We start from the raw sequence: 14853 nt of genomic DNA on the forward strand, positions 1-14853 counted from the left end.
CTTGCACGAGGGTAGCGGCACGGTGCGCAAGCGTATCACCCCACGCGAGATCTCTGCTCCCATGCTCGTCTCTGCGTCCTCGAGCGTCGACGCGATCCCGATCCGGTCACCGACGTCCGCGCCGGCGACCACACCTGGGCACCAGTCGGGTGGGATAGGCTCGCGCTTCAAGAGGCTGCGCTCAACTATCCGCACAAAGCCGCAGCTCACCGGAGAAGAGGTCACGCCTTTCCCTCTCGAGCTCCGAAGCCCAACCGCCGATCCCCTTCCCTCTCCTCACACGCGTAGCGCGACTCATCTTCCACTCCGCAGCGAGCCGATTCCCATTGCGTCGTCCGCGGGGGCAGCGGAGCCGAGATTCAAGGCTCCCGCACCACTCCCAAGTCCCCCTGCTTCTGCAGGACCCGGGCTGAAGGGTTTCATGGCACGCTTCCGGAAGCAGCGCCCAACTACCACCGAGTCGTTAGGCCCGCCGCACCTTGTTGTACCGCAGCGACACGAGATCCCGCCGCAACCTGCGTCTGCGACCGCCCTGCAGTCAGAACAGCGGTTCGGGGGAACCTCACCAGAGCTGTATCCGCCCATGCCGTCTTCGGCGCCTGCGCTGCAAACCATGTTCAGGAGCACCAGTCCGAACGGGCCGTTGCCACCCTCGCAGTCGCCCACGCCATGGCCAGGGTCACAGCCGCTCACGCCGGTTATGAACTCTAGGACACCGTCGGACGAACACGCGCTGAAGCAGCTCTTCGACGCCGCTTCGAACCTTGGGCTCGATCAGGCTGCGCTCAACGACCTCATCGCGCGGTCGCCATCGACGTCCTCGCGCTCGACTGCGCTCACGAAACTCACGCGGGCCACGTCGCCAGGAAGCGGGAGCGGGAGCGGGAGCGGGAGCGGGAATGGAAGCTGGAAGACACACAGCCAGGCACTCAGCCAGAGCCCCACCCCGAGCCACGGTCAGGGCCAGAGCCAGAGCCAGCAGGTGCCGATCATCCGTGGTAGGGCCACGCCTGACAGCATCCACTCTCCGCCCATGTCTGAGGGCCGCCCCAGCCTCGACGAATGGGCCATGGAGTCCAAGGCTGCGCGTCGGAAGAGTCAAGACCCGCCTCCTCGCCGCCAGCCGCCTCCCCCTCCGCGCGAGCCGGAAGAGACGCCGAGGCCGACGACGCGGCCGAACACGATCGTGCGCCGGACGATCATCATTGCCAACGACGCGCGTGGGTCGACCCTTGACTTCTCGGCGCTGGGGGCGGGGCTGTTGCGCAAAGGTTCGGCGTCGTCGCGCCGGCGCGCGAGCGTGGGCTCTGGGCGCTCAATCCACGACCGCGTCCCGACGCCGCCCCCACCGTCACACCGTGGAGGAACACGCCGTTTCTCGACGGACCACACTTCCCCGCCAATGCCACAGCTCCCGCCGTCGCTTACGGTCCAGACTGACGGCATGCTCACCATCCCGAGCCCGGTGGAGAAATCGAGTTCCGCGTACGAGTCTCTGTGAGTTCCGACCGTCACTTGCGCTGTGGGCGCGGTACTGACTGGCTGCCTTCGTGTGTAGGTACGAAATGTACGGCAACGATAACAGGGGTCAGCTGCTCGAGCCGGCGGTGGCGAGCGCGAGCGCGCCGGGTCATGAGGCGCTTCCGGAAGGAAGCCAGGCGATCGAGGTGATCGAATTGGCAAACGGAGAAACAATATGGTAAGTCGTGGGAGACGGTGTGCACGCAGAGTTTGAACCTTAGGGGCGCTGACCCGTGCCTGCAGGTCAATCGTTAACGGACTGCGGGACGATGACGGCGAGTCCTTCTACGGCGATCGTGCGAGTTTCTACTCCGAGTACTCGTTCAAGGACGCGGACGACATGAAGGTCCTCTTCAAAGAGCATCAGCGCAAGTCGTCCCGCGGGAGCGTCAGCTCGTTCGTCTCCCGCAAGAAGTCTCCTCCGCAGTCACCCGCACCCGGGTCGACGTTCGCCGGCCAGCAACCGCCCCCACAGAGCCAGTCTAAAGGCTCCGCCCGCCCGGAGACCAAGGTACGTCTAAGGGCGCTCCCTGAGCGCCCGCTGTCCAACTAGCTCGTTCGGCCGCTAACGGTGTTTGTGCAGGTCTTCTTCAGCTCCAGCGCGCAGATCGGTCGGCTGATTGAAAATCTGTCGCGTGGCATGGACGCCGGCTCGTTCAACATTATGCCGGGCCATGAGCATGGCCAGAGCCAGCTCCGTGCGCACGGCCAGAGCAACGGGAACGGCAAGGCCCGCCCCGGCCATTCGGCGTCGTCCTCGGTTGGCTCAGAGACGGACCCGCGTTGGACGACAGTAGAGCAGAGTTTAGAGCACATGCTTGGCTCGATGGGGTCGAGCTGATGAATGTGGCTGTTTGCTATCTCCGCCTTGTCCACCTTTCCTCCTGCCACCCTGGGCCGCTATATCTCCGCTCGTCATTTATTCTGCTCTCCTGATTACGCTCACCCTGGCCTTGCTCTGATTTATGCCTTCCATCGGGTACCACCGGTAATATTTGGGACTCGTGTCTATTGCGCGCACCGCTCCTACACTCCGTTGCTTAGTGCTCCTTCCTCTCGTTTCCTTGCTATGCTCCCCGTGGTCATCGACGCCCGCCTCCGTTGCTCCGTCCCCCCGTCACTGTCATTTTTTCGGCACATGCTTTGTTGTTAATACACCTCGTTCCTCGCCTATGTACACCACCCGACATAGATTGCTCGACCGAATCGAAGAGCTCACATCCCCTGCCAGTCGATCTGCCAGTCGATCCACCGATTGAGGCACAGCGCGATGACCGCGTCGTGGAGGAGCTCCTCCTCGTCCGGGAACGTGTACCGGAGGCGTGCGTACGACCGGCCCTGGTTCTCGATCTCCCGCACATCGGGTGCGAAGGTGGCGATCCTGTCCTCCCCGGCCGGGCTGATCGCAAAGAGCTGAACGCCGGAACGTGAGTGCGTTCGACGGCACGGGCGGCGTGCGGACGCAGACGACGCGCACCTCGTAGTGCTCCGGGCGCCCGGTGGGCCCGAGTCCGAGCCTCCGCCATTCGAAGACCTCGTTGCGGGCGACGGCGCGGCTCCGGAACTGCCTGCCGCTGAAACGACGGCCGCGGTTAGCACCGGCGTTCGAAGGAGAGCGAGACGCAGACGCAGGTGCTGACTTGGGCACCGAGCCCCGCGCGACGTAGTCGGCCATCGGGGTCGCGTTGCTGGCCGCCCTGTGGGGGGCGCACCCCCTGGCGGCGGCGGTGCGGTTGAAGTTGCGGACGAGGGAGCCCATGTGCTTGCCCATCGTCCAGTTGAGGAGCGCGAGCTCGAGCTGCTCGTTGAACCGGACCTGGACGTGCGGGTGAGTCGGGGGCCGTGGGCGGGCGGCCCGCGCCGTGCGCTCACCGTCGTCCGCGTCCCGGTGGGGAGGTCCATGGTGTCGAACCTGTAGAGGACCGGGATGTCGTTCCTGAAGCCGATGAGGACGTCGCCCTGGCGGGGGTCGTTCGTGCCGAAAAAGAAGAGCTCGTCGGGGTGCCGGTGCTGGGGCGGGCCCTTGGGGTGCTGGGCCGCCGGGTGCTGGGCGGGGACGCGGTGGGGGGGCTGGGGCTGGGCTTGTTGCCTGTTCATGGCGGGGTTTTTTTGGGGGTTCGCGGTCGAAGAAGGCAGGAGGGATACGCAGAACGGGCTCGCAGTTTCACCCTCCCGCTTGTACCCCGTCTTTATAGGACCCCGGCGTCGCGCGCGAGAAACCCGCACTCGGCGCGCGCGGACGGCGTCCACCACCAGGCTCGCGCACCAGGCGCCGCGCTGGTTTCATGCCACGCCGCTTGCCGCCCCCATGCACGTCCCACATCCCCGCGGGCTCGGTAACGAGCGCCCGACGCGACGCGACGGAGGGGGCCACGATCCGCACAGTGCTCGCTCCGCGAAAGTGCGCAAAGCGGGAGGGGTCGTCCGGGACGGAGGGGCGGCCTGGGCCTGGGACCTGGGAAGGTCGCGATCGCGCTCGTGGAGGGCACCAGAGGGTATGGCGCTCTGCTGCCCCGGCGCCGGTACGGGATCTTCGGGACGTGTGCGCCGCGCGGGGGGACAGAAGAGCACCGCTCGGCGCTGCGCAGAACGGGGGGGCGCCGCCGGGCTGCATCGCGGGTAGGGGCGTCGACCGAACGGGGGGGGCAGGAGGACGCACCGCGTGCGGGTGAGGTGTTGCGCCGGCGGGGGGACGGGGAACCCGGGAGGCCCTGAACGTGCGCGCGGCAGGGTTCATCGTACACTCGGTGCTTCGGGGACGCTGCGGTGACGATTTGGGAGGCTGGGATGACGCCGGGGCGGTGCGAAGTCAATGTGGGCCGCCGTGCGCGTGATCTGCGCTCGCCAAGGAGTGGCTGGGCGGTGCGAGATGAGGGCGCAGGACGAGAGATGGGCTGCGACCATGCGCGAGCTCTAATCGGGAGTGATCGTGAGTGGGGAGGTGTTAAGGGAGGGACGGAAACGTGGAGGTGGTCGGGCGCGGCGGACGTACTCATTATGTGCTCTCCGCAGTTTGTGGGGAGTGTGGGCGGAACGGCTGTTTTGCGACGTTCGGATCGAGAACATAAGACCAAATGCGCGAAACTTCGTGGAGAGATTCGCAGAGGATGGGAAGGGGCGGCCTATCGGGGATATGGGCGTGTATGGATCATGCATGGCGACAATAGTTGCCGAGAGCAGCGCTGCAAGAGCGTGTCGCGCCACCGCAGAGGTTGGTTCTCCTGGCTGTGGTTGTTCTCCGGAAGTAGGATGGGCGAGAGCGTGGCTCGAGCTCGGTCCGCGAACGTGGCTCGACTACGGTGGCCGGACCTTGGTCACATGCTTTCAATCTCAGCGGCCCAGGAGTTCGGTCGCCGACACGCTATCGAGTCGCACCAGATAGGGTTCTGGGGGAGAGATCCGACGTGAGGAAGGTTCGCAGTCCAAGTCTGGCCAACGCTCTGGGCAGACGTCGTGGTCTCCACATCATGCGGGGGCAGTCAGGGCGGCGATGAGTTGCCGTTATCAAACGCTCGACCGAAATTATCCGTTCGCAGACGGTGCGAAGAGGATGCTCACGGCGCATGCTTTCCACCGTGTACACTCAGCTTCTCCACGTACAGGCCTCACCATCTGCACGAGCTTCAGAAGAGCGATCGGCTGATAAAGCGCAGACACTTCCAAAGGCAGTCGGTATCAGATGACTGGCAGCTCCCCTGTCCGGCCCACGAGCAGGAGCAAGAGCCGCCGACCCCCATGCAATCAGATACTGTACCATTTCGACTTATTCGAACGACGGTTTGCGCGTGACAGCCAGTTTGGCAGACATTCGAACTTTGACCAGCCGTCCGTGACGGGGCGCCGGGAAATCTGAACCCAGACGCTGTATTAGGGCAGTTTTGACTTTTAGGCCCATATTGGCCGGCGTTGCATAGGCGCCCACGGGCTCGTTTCGAACTTCGGCTTGTGAGCTGTGACAGCGCAGGTTTTTCAAAAAATTCGGCGTCCTTGTGACGCGTGACGTACGAATAATTCGAGATCTAAGAACCATAGGGCTGCGCATGGACCTCGTCCCACCTCCCGCAAGACTGTGATTCTGTCCGCAGCATTGGTCGCAGCGGCTGATATGGCACGGAGTCCTGTGTAACCACATCTGAGTTTGTGGGTGCCGAGTAGACACTGCGGGGAAAGCACGGTGGTCGTGGATGCATGCCCATGGTCCAATGTATATACCGGTCTGCCTGAATCTACTCTGGCATGGTAGCCGCAGCTCGTTCGCAGCAGAGCCTCTGTCTTAAGTTTGTACGCTGGATGATCCTGCCTCATAAGGCGTACGCACGTCGGACGCGTCAAAGCGCCGGAGGTTGTGGGCAGTACTGAAACAGCAGCCATATCCGCGCCTTTTGACGACCTCCGCGGGCGCGTTCTTTGAAGTGTCGCAGAGTGTGATTCGAGTTCGAGGCTGTGTGGTTGTTGAATTGCATTGGACGAGTGGACGCGACAAGCGCCGCCGCGGCCCCCAGCGCTGATTGCCCTCGTGGAGACGCGAGCCCAGCTTGCCCTTGTCCCCCGGCCGTTCCCCAGCCTCGTCCGCCATGAGCCTCTTACCCGTCAGCCTGGGCGACGTCAAGGGCTCAGGTCCCCGCGAAGGTGCCCTCTTCTGCCTCCGCTTTGTCACAAAACGCTATATTTTGCTCGCCGTCACCCTCTTCGCGCTCGGGACGCTGCTCTTCCGTATGTATTTTTACGACTCTCTGCCGGCCGTCGCTGGCATCCCGACGACGACGAACCTAGAGGGACTCAGCTCCGATGACCCCGCAAGAAGATGGCCAGGCCGTAAGCTGCCTCCTCTGTACCCTCAATGGCACCATCGCGACCTTGCCCTGCCCCAACATCGCTGGCACGCGACGGACCACTCACGCGAACCCAAGTTCTTCTTTGTGCCCGGTCATACGCGAGGTGCGTACCCGTCCGTGTATATGCGGCCATTGTCATCAACGCTCCGGTCATCCCAGGGTCCGGGTGGGGGAATGTTTTCCAGGAGATCCTGCTCAACGCCCATCTCGCGTACAAGATGGACCGAGCGTGCGTTCTTTCTCTGCTCTCTTTCTGCGCGAAGCACCGATGCCAACCCCCTCCAGAGCCGTGTTCTACAACTATACATGGAGCGAGGACGGCGACTACTCGGACTACAACGGGAAGCCGATTCCGTCGCGCATTCCCCTCTCTGCGCTCATCCGAGGTCAGCGTTCCCTTCTGTGCACTGCATCCCTCTTCCTGCGCCCCGCCTTCCTCGCACTTTGCGCAGCGAAGCACCCCTGGGGCCTGACTCTCGAATGCTCTGTCGTCGATGGAACGGAAGGAGACTCGCTTCCAGCTTCGCACCTTCGAACCGCAGCGCCATGCACACGCGCGCTCCATCCGCTGGAGGCGATGCATGGACGTCCGGCCGTAGTCTTGTGCGGGGGTGCCGGTGGATAATGAGGGCGTCGATCCCCCACTATGGTGACCTCCTCGACCTTCACGCTAACATCCGGAGCTTCTCCAGGACCGATTGTCGGCGACGCCTTTCCAGCAGACAAGCCCTCCCCTCCAGCCATCGCTGAAGACTATTGGAACCATGCCTGTGCAGGTCGGATACGCTCCATCGAGAGAACACCTGTCCATGCCACCTTCAAGTCATGGTATATGCACGACGTCACCGACGGTTGGGTGGACCACATGAAGGGCGTGGACGATCAGTGCGTGGAGGTTATGCGCTCGACCGGCAACATCTTCGACTGGGTGTACGTCACCATTTGTACCCCCTTCCCCTGAGCCCCACCAACTCACCTCCCCCCCTCGTAGGATGTTCGGCGACCGGCACGCCCTGCACGGGCTCTGGGCCGCGGACCTCCCCTCCTCCCCCATCCTCACCCACTTCGGCTGGTCCGCGCTCGTCGAGCTCGCCTTCGACGCCAACCGCGCCGTCTTCTCCCCCGCGCCCCCCGGCGAGCTCCCGCTCTCCGCCGTCCCGTTCACGAACAACAAGGACCGGTACACGGAGCTCCCCGGCCTCCTCGTCCTCCACATCCGCCGCGGCGACTACGAGGGCCACTGCGCGCACCTCGCCCGCTGGTCGTCCACCTTCCTCGCGTTCAACGGCCTCCCCGGCCTCGCCGAGTTCACCGCGCCCCCCGGCGGGCCCGAGCCCGGCACGGCGACGGAGGAGGGCATGGCCGTCTACCTCGACCGCTGCTACCCGTCCGTCGCGCGCATCGTCGAGCACGCGGAGCGCGCGCGCGCGGACGAGCTCGCCGCGGGCCGCCCCGCGCTCGAGCGCGTGTTCGTGATGACGAACGGGGACCCGCGTGGGTCGCGCGGCTGAAGAAGGCGCTCCTCAAGACGGGCCACTTTGCGGGCGTGTCGAGCAGCCGCGACCTCGAGCTCGGGCCGGAGCAGCGGTACGTCGGCCAGGCGGTGGACATGCTCGTCGGCCAGCGCGCGCAGGTGTTCATCGGGAACGGGGTGAGTCGCTGCGTTTTCCGGTCGTGCTCGCCGTCCCGATCGGTGCTGACTTTTGTTTTTTGTCGCGCGCGCCAGTGGTCGAGTCTGACCGGGGGCACGGTCATCATGCGCATGGCGAACGGCTTCCGCACCGCGACGACCCGGTTCTTCTGAGCCATTTTCGCGCTGTGCGCTCGGCGCCTCTCCAACGCCACGCGACACCTACGATACCCTCGCACACGGCTTACTACTTAGAATGCGGTTACGCGCGGCTCCTGCTAGACGGGTACCCGATTACGGTCAAATAAATGTATTGCATGGCTGCGGCGAGCCCACAGGGGCTCGCCGCGGGGTGATGTAAATAATATATGAGATGGGCCGCGGAGATACACGTGCGCTCTAATTGGCAGGCTAATGCGGAGGCAGGCTGGGATGTCGGAGACCAGGGAGTACAACGCCGGGGCACCCGCGCGGTGCGGGCCCGGATGCAGATGCGGTTTTGTGATGCAACAGTGTGTGGGGAAATGGAATACAGCAGGTGTGCGGGCATGCGCGTGCGCGATGCGGGGGTAGTAGGAATGCCGAAGAGGTGAAGGTCGCCGGGGTGGAATGCGGTGGTCGTTAGTAGGGTTTTGGAGGAGGGGAGCAAGTTTACGGGGGGAATAAGTAAGCAGGGGAGCGCATAGGGTGAGGGTGTCCGGTAGCTGTGAACGTTGTAGCAGGGTGTAGCAGGGGTTTCCGTGAGCACTGGCAGAGGTATCCGTAGGTCTAAGTTTCGCTCGTCAGCGCGCGGGTTCATGAGCGGACGCGTGCGCGACTCACCAGTAGGTTCCATCGTGTCGTCACTTGGCCGGCGCGGCCGACGCGGCCGGGTCCTTCCAGTCGTCGAGCGGGACGCCCATGTAGGTCGGGAGGTGCTTCCACACGTCCTTGCGCACCTCGAGGTCGCGCGCGTGGAGCATGCCCCGGCACGGCTCGCACAGCGGCCAGAGCTCGACGACGTCCTCGATCCAGTGCTCCCACGAGTCGAGCGCGGCGTAGCCGGCGATGTCCCCGATCGGGTCCTTCTGGAGGCCGTCGAGCATCATGCCGAGGATCTCGCGGAGCGCGCGCTCGCAGCCCTTGCTCGCGCACTGCGCGCTCGGGACCGGGCGGCAGATCGCGCAGGCGCCGCGGGTGCTCGCGCGGACGAGCTCGGTGCGGGCGCGGAGGACGAGCTCGAGGTCGCGCGCGTCGAGGCGCTCGGTGGTGCCGTCGGGGCGCTCGACGCCGGCGGCGAGCTCGCCGTCGAGCTGCGCGCAGAGGTAGAGCGCGGTGGGGAGGACGGAGTCGGCGTGCGTGAGGCGGGCGAGGTTGACGGCGGCGAGGGCGTCGGGGGGCGTGATGTGCAGGAAGGCGTTGCCGTCCGCGCCGGCGGTGTCCCAGGTGGTGAGGTCGTTGGTGAAGTAGAGCTTGAGGTGGTGCATGGCGCGCGCGTGGACGTCTTCGACGTGGTACTTGTGGGACATGCGGATGAGCGCGGCGAGCTCGGCAAACTCCATGCGCTCGCCGGGCATGATGGGGAATCTGTTCGGAGGGAGGAGGTCAGCATTGCTTGAGATGGGGCCGAGACGGGCGTTCGTGCGGTACGCATGATGAGAGACTCCTCTGGTATGCTGCGTCAAGTACTCTCGAGGTTCGAAAGTGGTGGGGACGGCAGAGGGAGCACCAGGATTGGAGCCGCGCGAGAAGTCGGGAAGGCCTTGCAAAGAAGCAGGGCACGGAGAGCGAGAACAAAGAGAAGGACTCACTTCCGCATCCCGTACAAGGCCCGGAGAAGATGTCGGAGGTCCTCCGGCGAATCCGAGATGTGCACGACGGGGCAGCTGTCGACCGTCTCCGCGCTGGGGGCCTGGGCCATGGAGAAGAGATCGCGGAAGATGACCGAGTTCCGGGTGAGCAGGCCACGGTACATGCGGAAGGCGGAGCCGCGGCAGAGGAGGACGATGTTGCCGTCCTCGAACCAGAGCTCCTCGTCGCGCTTGATGGAGCCGTTCAGGCTGACGGTCGCGAGCTCGCTGGGGAGGGAGCTGGCGTGCTCGGCGATGTTCACCCGCCAACGCTTCACGACGCCGTTGCCATTGGGGGACATCAACGATTCCCTACGGGCGCGGGTGCCGCGGAAGAGGCGCATCAGTGGGCGGGGCCGCGGGCGAGGGGGCCGAGAGGGCTGCGGGCGAGAGGTGCGTACGGAGAGAGCGGGCGTTCGGCGACGTGGGCGTCGGGGGAAATTTGGTGGACCGTGTCGGAGTCGGACTCGACGGGGGACTGGGGCCAGTCGGCGGGCACGTTGGGTGAGGGCGTCCGAGAGGGCAGCGGGGTTATGCGTTGCAGAACGGCCTTGCGGAGGCTCATCGCAGGGTGTCGCTGGGCTGGCGGGGACACAGAACGGCGTTGGCGAACAGCCTCTTCAACCGCGTCTCATTGTCGCCACCACGTGACCGAGTTTTCCCCTTTTCTGGCACACCGCGTAGCCGCCCATCGCGTCCATTACCGTCCATGCACAAACTATGATAACGTCTGTTACGCGAACATGTATATACGTATACGACTATGACTGTGAAGTGTCTTCTATCTCTATCACCTCAGGCGCATCAACAGCATGCCCATCGTCCACCTCGTGGGGTGCGGGACTCGGCTTTCGTATCCAACACTGTTTTGCCCTTTGGTCGTCTGGGACGAGCTGCTTCTGTGAGGGATGCAAACGCTGCCCTATTCGCTTGCTGCTCATCGAGTCAGCACACACTTAGCGGAGCGACTATCGTGCAAGGACTGCACGCACTGATACGCGACGGATCCTCGACTGTTTCCCTCCATGTCCTGGTCTCCGCGTCTTCTTGCTTGCGTAGCTCATCCCGCAATCGATCTAACGAGTGACGTGCGGCGGGCAAGCGGTCGAGGTTCGCGTTGTACATGATGACCCATCTGTGCGTCGTCAGTTACAACGCCCCTCACGCAAGTCCAGTCGCGGATGCTCACCGTTTGTGGCGCCTCACCAGGGCGTCCTTGCTGCCATGCGTAGAAAGACTCCACTCCGCCAGCATCTCCACAATACGCTTTTGCGGGTGAATATCGTACGCGACCTTTGGTAGAGGTTCGGATGCTTCGTCGAGCTCCGGCGATGCACTGTTCGACCAGTCATATTGAACGCAAGCGAACACACAAGTAAACGTACCAGCCTTCCCCTTACCCCTGTCTCGGGACTTTGGAGGGTGCGCGCCGGCACCTGCACCGAAGAGTTTTGACCACTGTTGCTTCTGCTTGCTCTTAGCTTTTATAGGCACAACAGCGGTGCTGGCTGAACCTTCTGATAGGTATCGCTTGCAATTACTGTCGATGTGAATGTTGATGCTCTGGGAGGGCACATCCTTCTGACATATCGGACACGGTACGGTGTCTACGATCGTGCGCGTAGCACACGGCGTGAAACGTGCGAGCTGAAGTCTCACCTGGCATGATTTCGGGAGTAGACGAGCCTGACGGCATAGGGCTCGAGCGGAGGGTACAAGTTCGACTTCGTTGTCTGAACGGACCGGGGACACCTTGCGTCTACGCTTCTGTCCTGCGCGTGTACCGTCATCCGAACCGGTTCGTGCAGATCTTGAGGAAATCACGGTTCGCGCCTTGCGAGCCTCTCGTCACGTAGCAGACGCAGGATGAGAGGTCTGCCGCGCCCACCGTTCAATGAGAAGTGATTAATGCACCGGACAGACTCAAAGACGCACCGCGCCAGTTTCCAGGCGTCAATCGCATTCCCCATCGCCACATCCTTGCGCAAATGCATCTCCGACCCGGGCTTGCGACATGACGGACAGGTTGCCTGCTCCGAGAGGGCGGCACGGATGCACTGTCCACGGAGAGGGGCGGTGTGGGCGTCTGGACGAGAGCGCATGAACAAGGACCACTCACGCACCGCAGAGCAGAAACAGTGCCCGCAGTTGAGAGTGACGGGCGCGTCGTAGAAGTCTCTGCATATGCTGCATCGGACTGCGTCGTCGAACTGTCGCAGACCGGGGATGACTGAGGCGTCCGGGAAGTCGGTCGCGTCGGTGATATCTAGGCTCAGAAGGCTTTGCAAGTTCGTCATGCCACAGAGACGGGGAGAAGGGTCGCGCGTAAGAGAGGGGGGGTTGAGAGCTGGATGGTTGACTCGGAAGACGGCAGCTGGCTGGGGACTTGGAGTCGGGCGCGTTCGGTCCCGCGACGCGTTACATCCGTGACATTACGCGTCATGGCACGTGAAGCCGTTTTGAGAGCACGTGCCGCGTCCAATCCAGTGCGCGCTTCAACACAGACTCACAGGCATGAAGTTACACCCGAACATTCACCATCCTTCATGCCGGTATGCTTCCCACTTCATCTCAGATACAAGCAAGAGCGATTACCGTTTTCTTGAACATAGGTTTTTGTCCTCTTGAGGTAATAGGAGTTCGACAATAGGGCCCAAACTTGACTCCTAGTCAGAGCGGCGTGCACACGCTCATCAAACCCGCGATACGGACATCTCGTTATTTTATAGACACCAACGTTTACAGCGCTCGACATGGCTACCTCCCGTGCCTTGAGCAGCCTGGATATCGTGGAACTTGTCATGGATCAGCTGTGCGGAACATGCGCCAGCTCCCCGCCGAAAAGAAACTTCAAAACCCTGGCCGCGATGGCACGGGTCTCCAAGGCACACAGTTCTATTGCGCTCGCTCGTCTGTGGCATTCACTCAGAGACCTGGAACCTTTACTCCTATTATTGTCCTCGCGCAAAAGAGACCGACAAATGGTAAGCCCCTGTACCACTGGCGGCACCAAAGCCGAAGTTCACTGGACCTATGTTTCAGCGTGGATTGTGCACAGATCCAACAGATGAAGAATGGATGCGCTTCGACCTCTATGCCAGATATATTCGACGCGTCGAGAGTATTGGCCCAGGAGACCACGACGACTTGGTGGACTGGGGACAGTTCTTTCCACGCTACAACCGTGATACGCCAATCCTTCCTCGTCTCGTCCATCTTGGCGTCCTCAACATCTATCTCCCCTTCCCAATCATATCAGCCCTGTTCCCACATACTCTCGAGAGTGTCTGTCTCTCAGGGTATTCCGGCTCGCTGGGAACATCCGGGTTTAGGTACCCATTGCGCAACGCACTGGCTACACTCTCCGCGACTGCATGCAATATCAGGAAGATCCGTGTTGCATACTTTGGTAAACCCATCGGCGAGCAGCTGAAGCCTCTGCAGAAATTCAAGTCGCTGAACAAGCTGGACATCGGGTGCTCGGACAGCATCAAGGATTTGGTGACGCTCGGTCCCATCGCGAGTCTCCGCTGCCTCTCCCTCACAGGCTTTCACTTCCCTCTCGACCTCGACTACCACATCTTTGGTGACCGGTTCCAGAGCCTGGAATACCTCACCATTGATGCCGATGCTACGACAATTGGTGGTGTGGCAAGGTTCATACAAGCCGTATCTTTTCCCCACCTGCGCCGCTTTGATGTCAAGGTTGAGGTGGAGTCTTCCCCAGAGCATCCAGATCTCCCCAACTTTCACCTGCACATCGCCAAACACATCTTTGACGTCTTCGCACCTATGCCTTCAACTATACAGCACGTTTCCTGCTCATTATTTACCATCGAGCACCCTCAACTGACCACTACGATCAATATTCACCCCTGCTTCGTCAAACCGATACTCCATCTGCGCAACCTCACGTCTGTCAAGATCGGCTGCGAAACCCAATACACAGCGTACACCCTTGACGACGCTTCTCTGGCTGCCATGGCCGCCGCCTGGCCGCTCCTCCAAACACTCGAGATATCCCCGTCGAGCGAAATCACTTCGGAGAACTGGCACCCGTCCGCTGTGCAACCGACCGTCCGCGGGCTCGCGGTCTTCGCGGAGCGCTGTCCTTCTCTGAAGACGCTGCTCATCAAGACGCTCATCGAGGTCGACAACCTACCCTCGACCGTCGCCGATATGCCACCTCCGTCGGGGCATCGACTCAAGCGCCTCGTCGTCGGTCTCGATAGGGAGCAGTACGACGACGCCACGTGTCTGCGTCTCGCGCTGTACGTCGACGCGTTGTTTCCGAACATTCAAGACTTGCCGCACCCTCTACGCGCCGGGCCGCTGACTTGGTGGGAGTACCAGTCACGCGTTTCGAACCCGTTTGGAGTAGAGGTCAGCAATATGCTCTTCGCGATTCACCTCGGGAGAAGGAGCGCGGAGACGGGGCGTGCGAAACATGTGGCGGCCGAGTAGTGAGGATGTCTTCCGCCGTGACCGATAGTTTGCCCTCTCCTTGGAAAGGTCTGTTCTACAAAAGACATGTGACATTATTTTGGGTCCTCTCGACCGGCATCTTACCATTACTTCCAGGCGCATGCGCACACAAATACGTATTTTCAAAAGGAACATGCCGTCAATCAACGACAACTCGCCCGGCCCCTCCTGAAAACTCCCAAGATATCGACGAGACGCACTCTGTCTCCTTCTCGAGAAAACTAGCTCCCGATCGTCATGTGTTCTACCGTTCACGCACCGGGTGTTCGTCGGTTCCGACCGATGGCCACCTCCTTCCGACTATCTCACACAGCTGGTATAACATCACATCCAAGCACATCTACTGTACTCGTTCACTCCCGTCCCTCATATGGACCGTGTGTGGCAACAAGAGCCTAGGCCGCGTGGAGGCATACTTCCTGCGGCGTAATTAAGCAGATGGTCGAACAAGTATTGGCACGAGGGACGACGTATCGCTGTCGTCTACCCTCTGGTACAAGCCTCCCATTCAGGCAGACAGACCAGACAGTCTTCGATGGGATGTCCGGCATCC

General features: G+C 62.2%; 5 protein-coding genes across 5 annotated transcripts; 2 read left to right on the forward strand and 3 right to left on the reverse strand.

Annotated features, from left to right (window-relative positions):
• Positions 1-2736: 2736 nt before the first annotated feature.
• BXZ73DRAFT_103684 (uncharacterized protein) lies at positions 2737-3618 on the reverse strand (the record flags this gene model as incomplete). Its single annotated transcript, XM_048015654.1, has 4 exons — positions 2737-2934; positions 2999-3095; positions 3162-3337; positions 3394-3618. The coding sequence occupies 4 exons, from the start codon at positions 3616-3618 to the stop codon at positions 2737-2739; spliced, it is 696 nt and encodes a 231-aa protein (XP_047875488.1).
• A 2477-nt stretch (positions 3619-6095) lies between these two features.
• On the forward strand, positions 6096-8160 carry BXZ73DRAFT_91362 (uncharacterized protein; the record flags this gene model as incomplete). Its single annotated transcript, XM_048025947.1, has 8 exons — positions 6096-6238; positions 6323-6459; positions 6516-6585; positions 6642-6742; positions 7049-7286; positions 7348-7828; positions 7870-8007; positions 8083-8160. The coding sequence occupies 8 exons, from the start codon at positions 6096-6098 to the stop codon at positions 8158-8160; spliced, it is 1386 nt and encodes a 461-aa protein (XP_047875489.1).
• Positions 8161-8828: 668 nt separating this feature from the next.
• BXZ73DRAFT_50707 (uncharacterized protein) lies at positions 8829-10380 on the reverse strand (the record flags this gene model as incomplete). Its single annotated transcript, XM_048020487.1, has 3 exons — positions 8829-9552; positions 9777-10127; positions 10217-10380. The coding sequence occupies 3 exons, from the start codon at positions 10378-10380 to the stop codon at positions 8829-8831; spliced, it is 1239 nt and encodes a 412-aa protein (XP_047875490.1).
• Positions 10381-10737: 357 nt separating this feature from the next.
• BXZ73DRAFT_103687 (uncharacterized protein) lies at positions 10738-12112 on the reverse strand (the record flags this gene model as incomplete). Its single annotated transcript, XM_048015655.1, has 5 exons — positions 10738-10748; positions 10808-10950; positions 11005-11151; positions 11751-11901; positions 11935-12112. The coding sequence occupies 5 exons, from the start codon at positions 12110-12112 to the stop codon at positions 10738-10740; spliced, it is 630 nt and encodes a 209-aa protein (XP_047875491.1).
• A 524-nt stretch (positions 12113-12636) lies between these two features.
• BXZ73DRAFT_103688 (uncharacterized protein) lies at positions 12637-14279 on the forward strand (the record flags this gene model as incomplete). Its single annotated transcript, XM_048015656.1, has 2 exons — positions 12637-12799; positions 12874-14279. 2 exons carry the CDS (start codon positions 12637-12639, stop codon positions 14277-14279), a joined length of 1569 nt encoding a protein of 522 aa, XP_047875492.1.
• Positions 14280-14853: the final 574 nt, after the last annotated feature.

Source organism: Epithele typhae (genome assembly GCF_022376455.1).
Source record: "Epithele typhae strain CBS 203.58 chromosome Unknown BXZ73scaffold_43, whole genome shotgun sequence".
Classification (NCBI taxonomy): Eukaryota; Fungi; Basidiomycota; class Agaricomycetes; order Polyporales; family Epitheliaceae; genus Epithele; species Epithele typhae.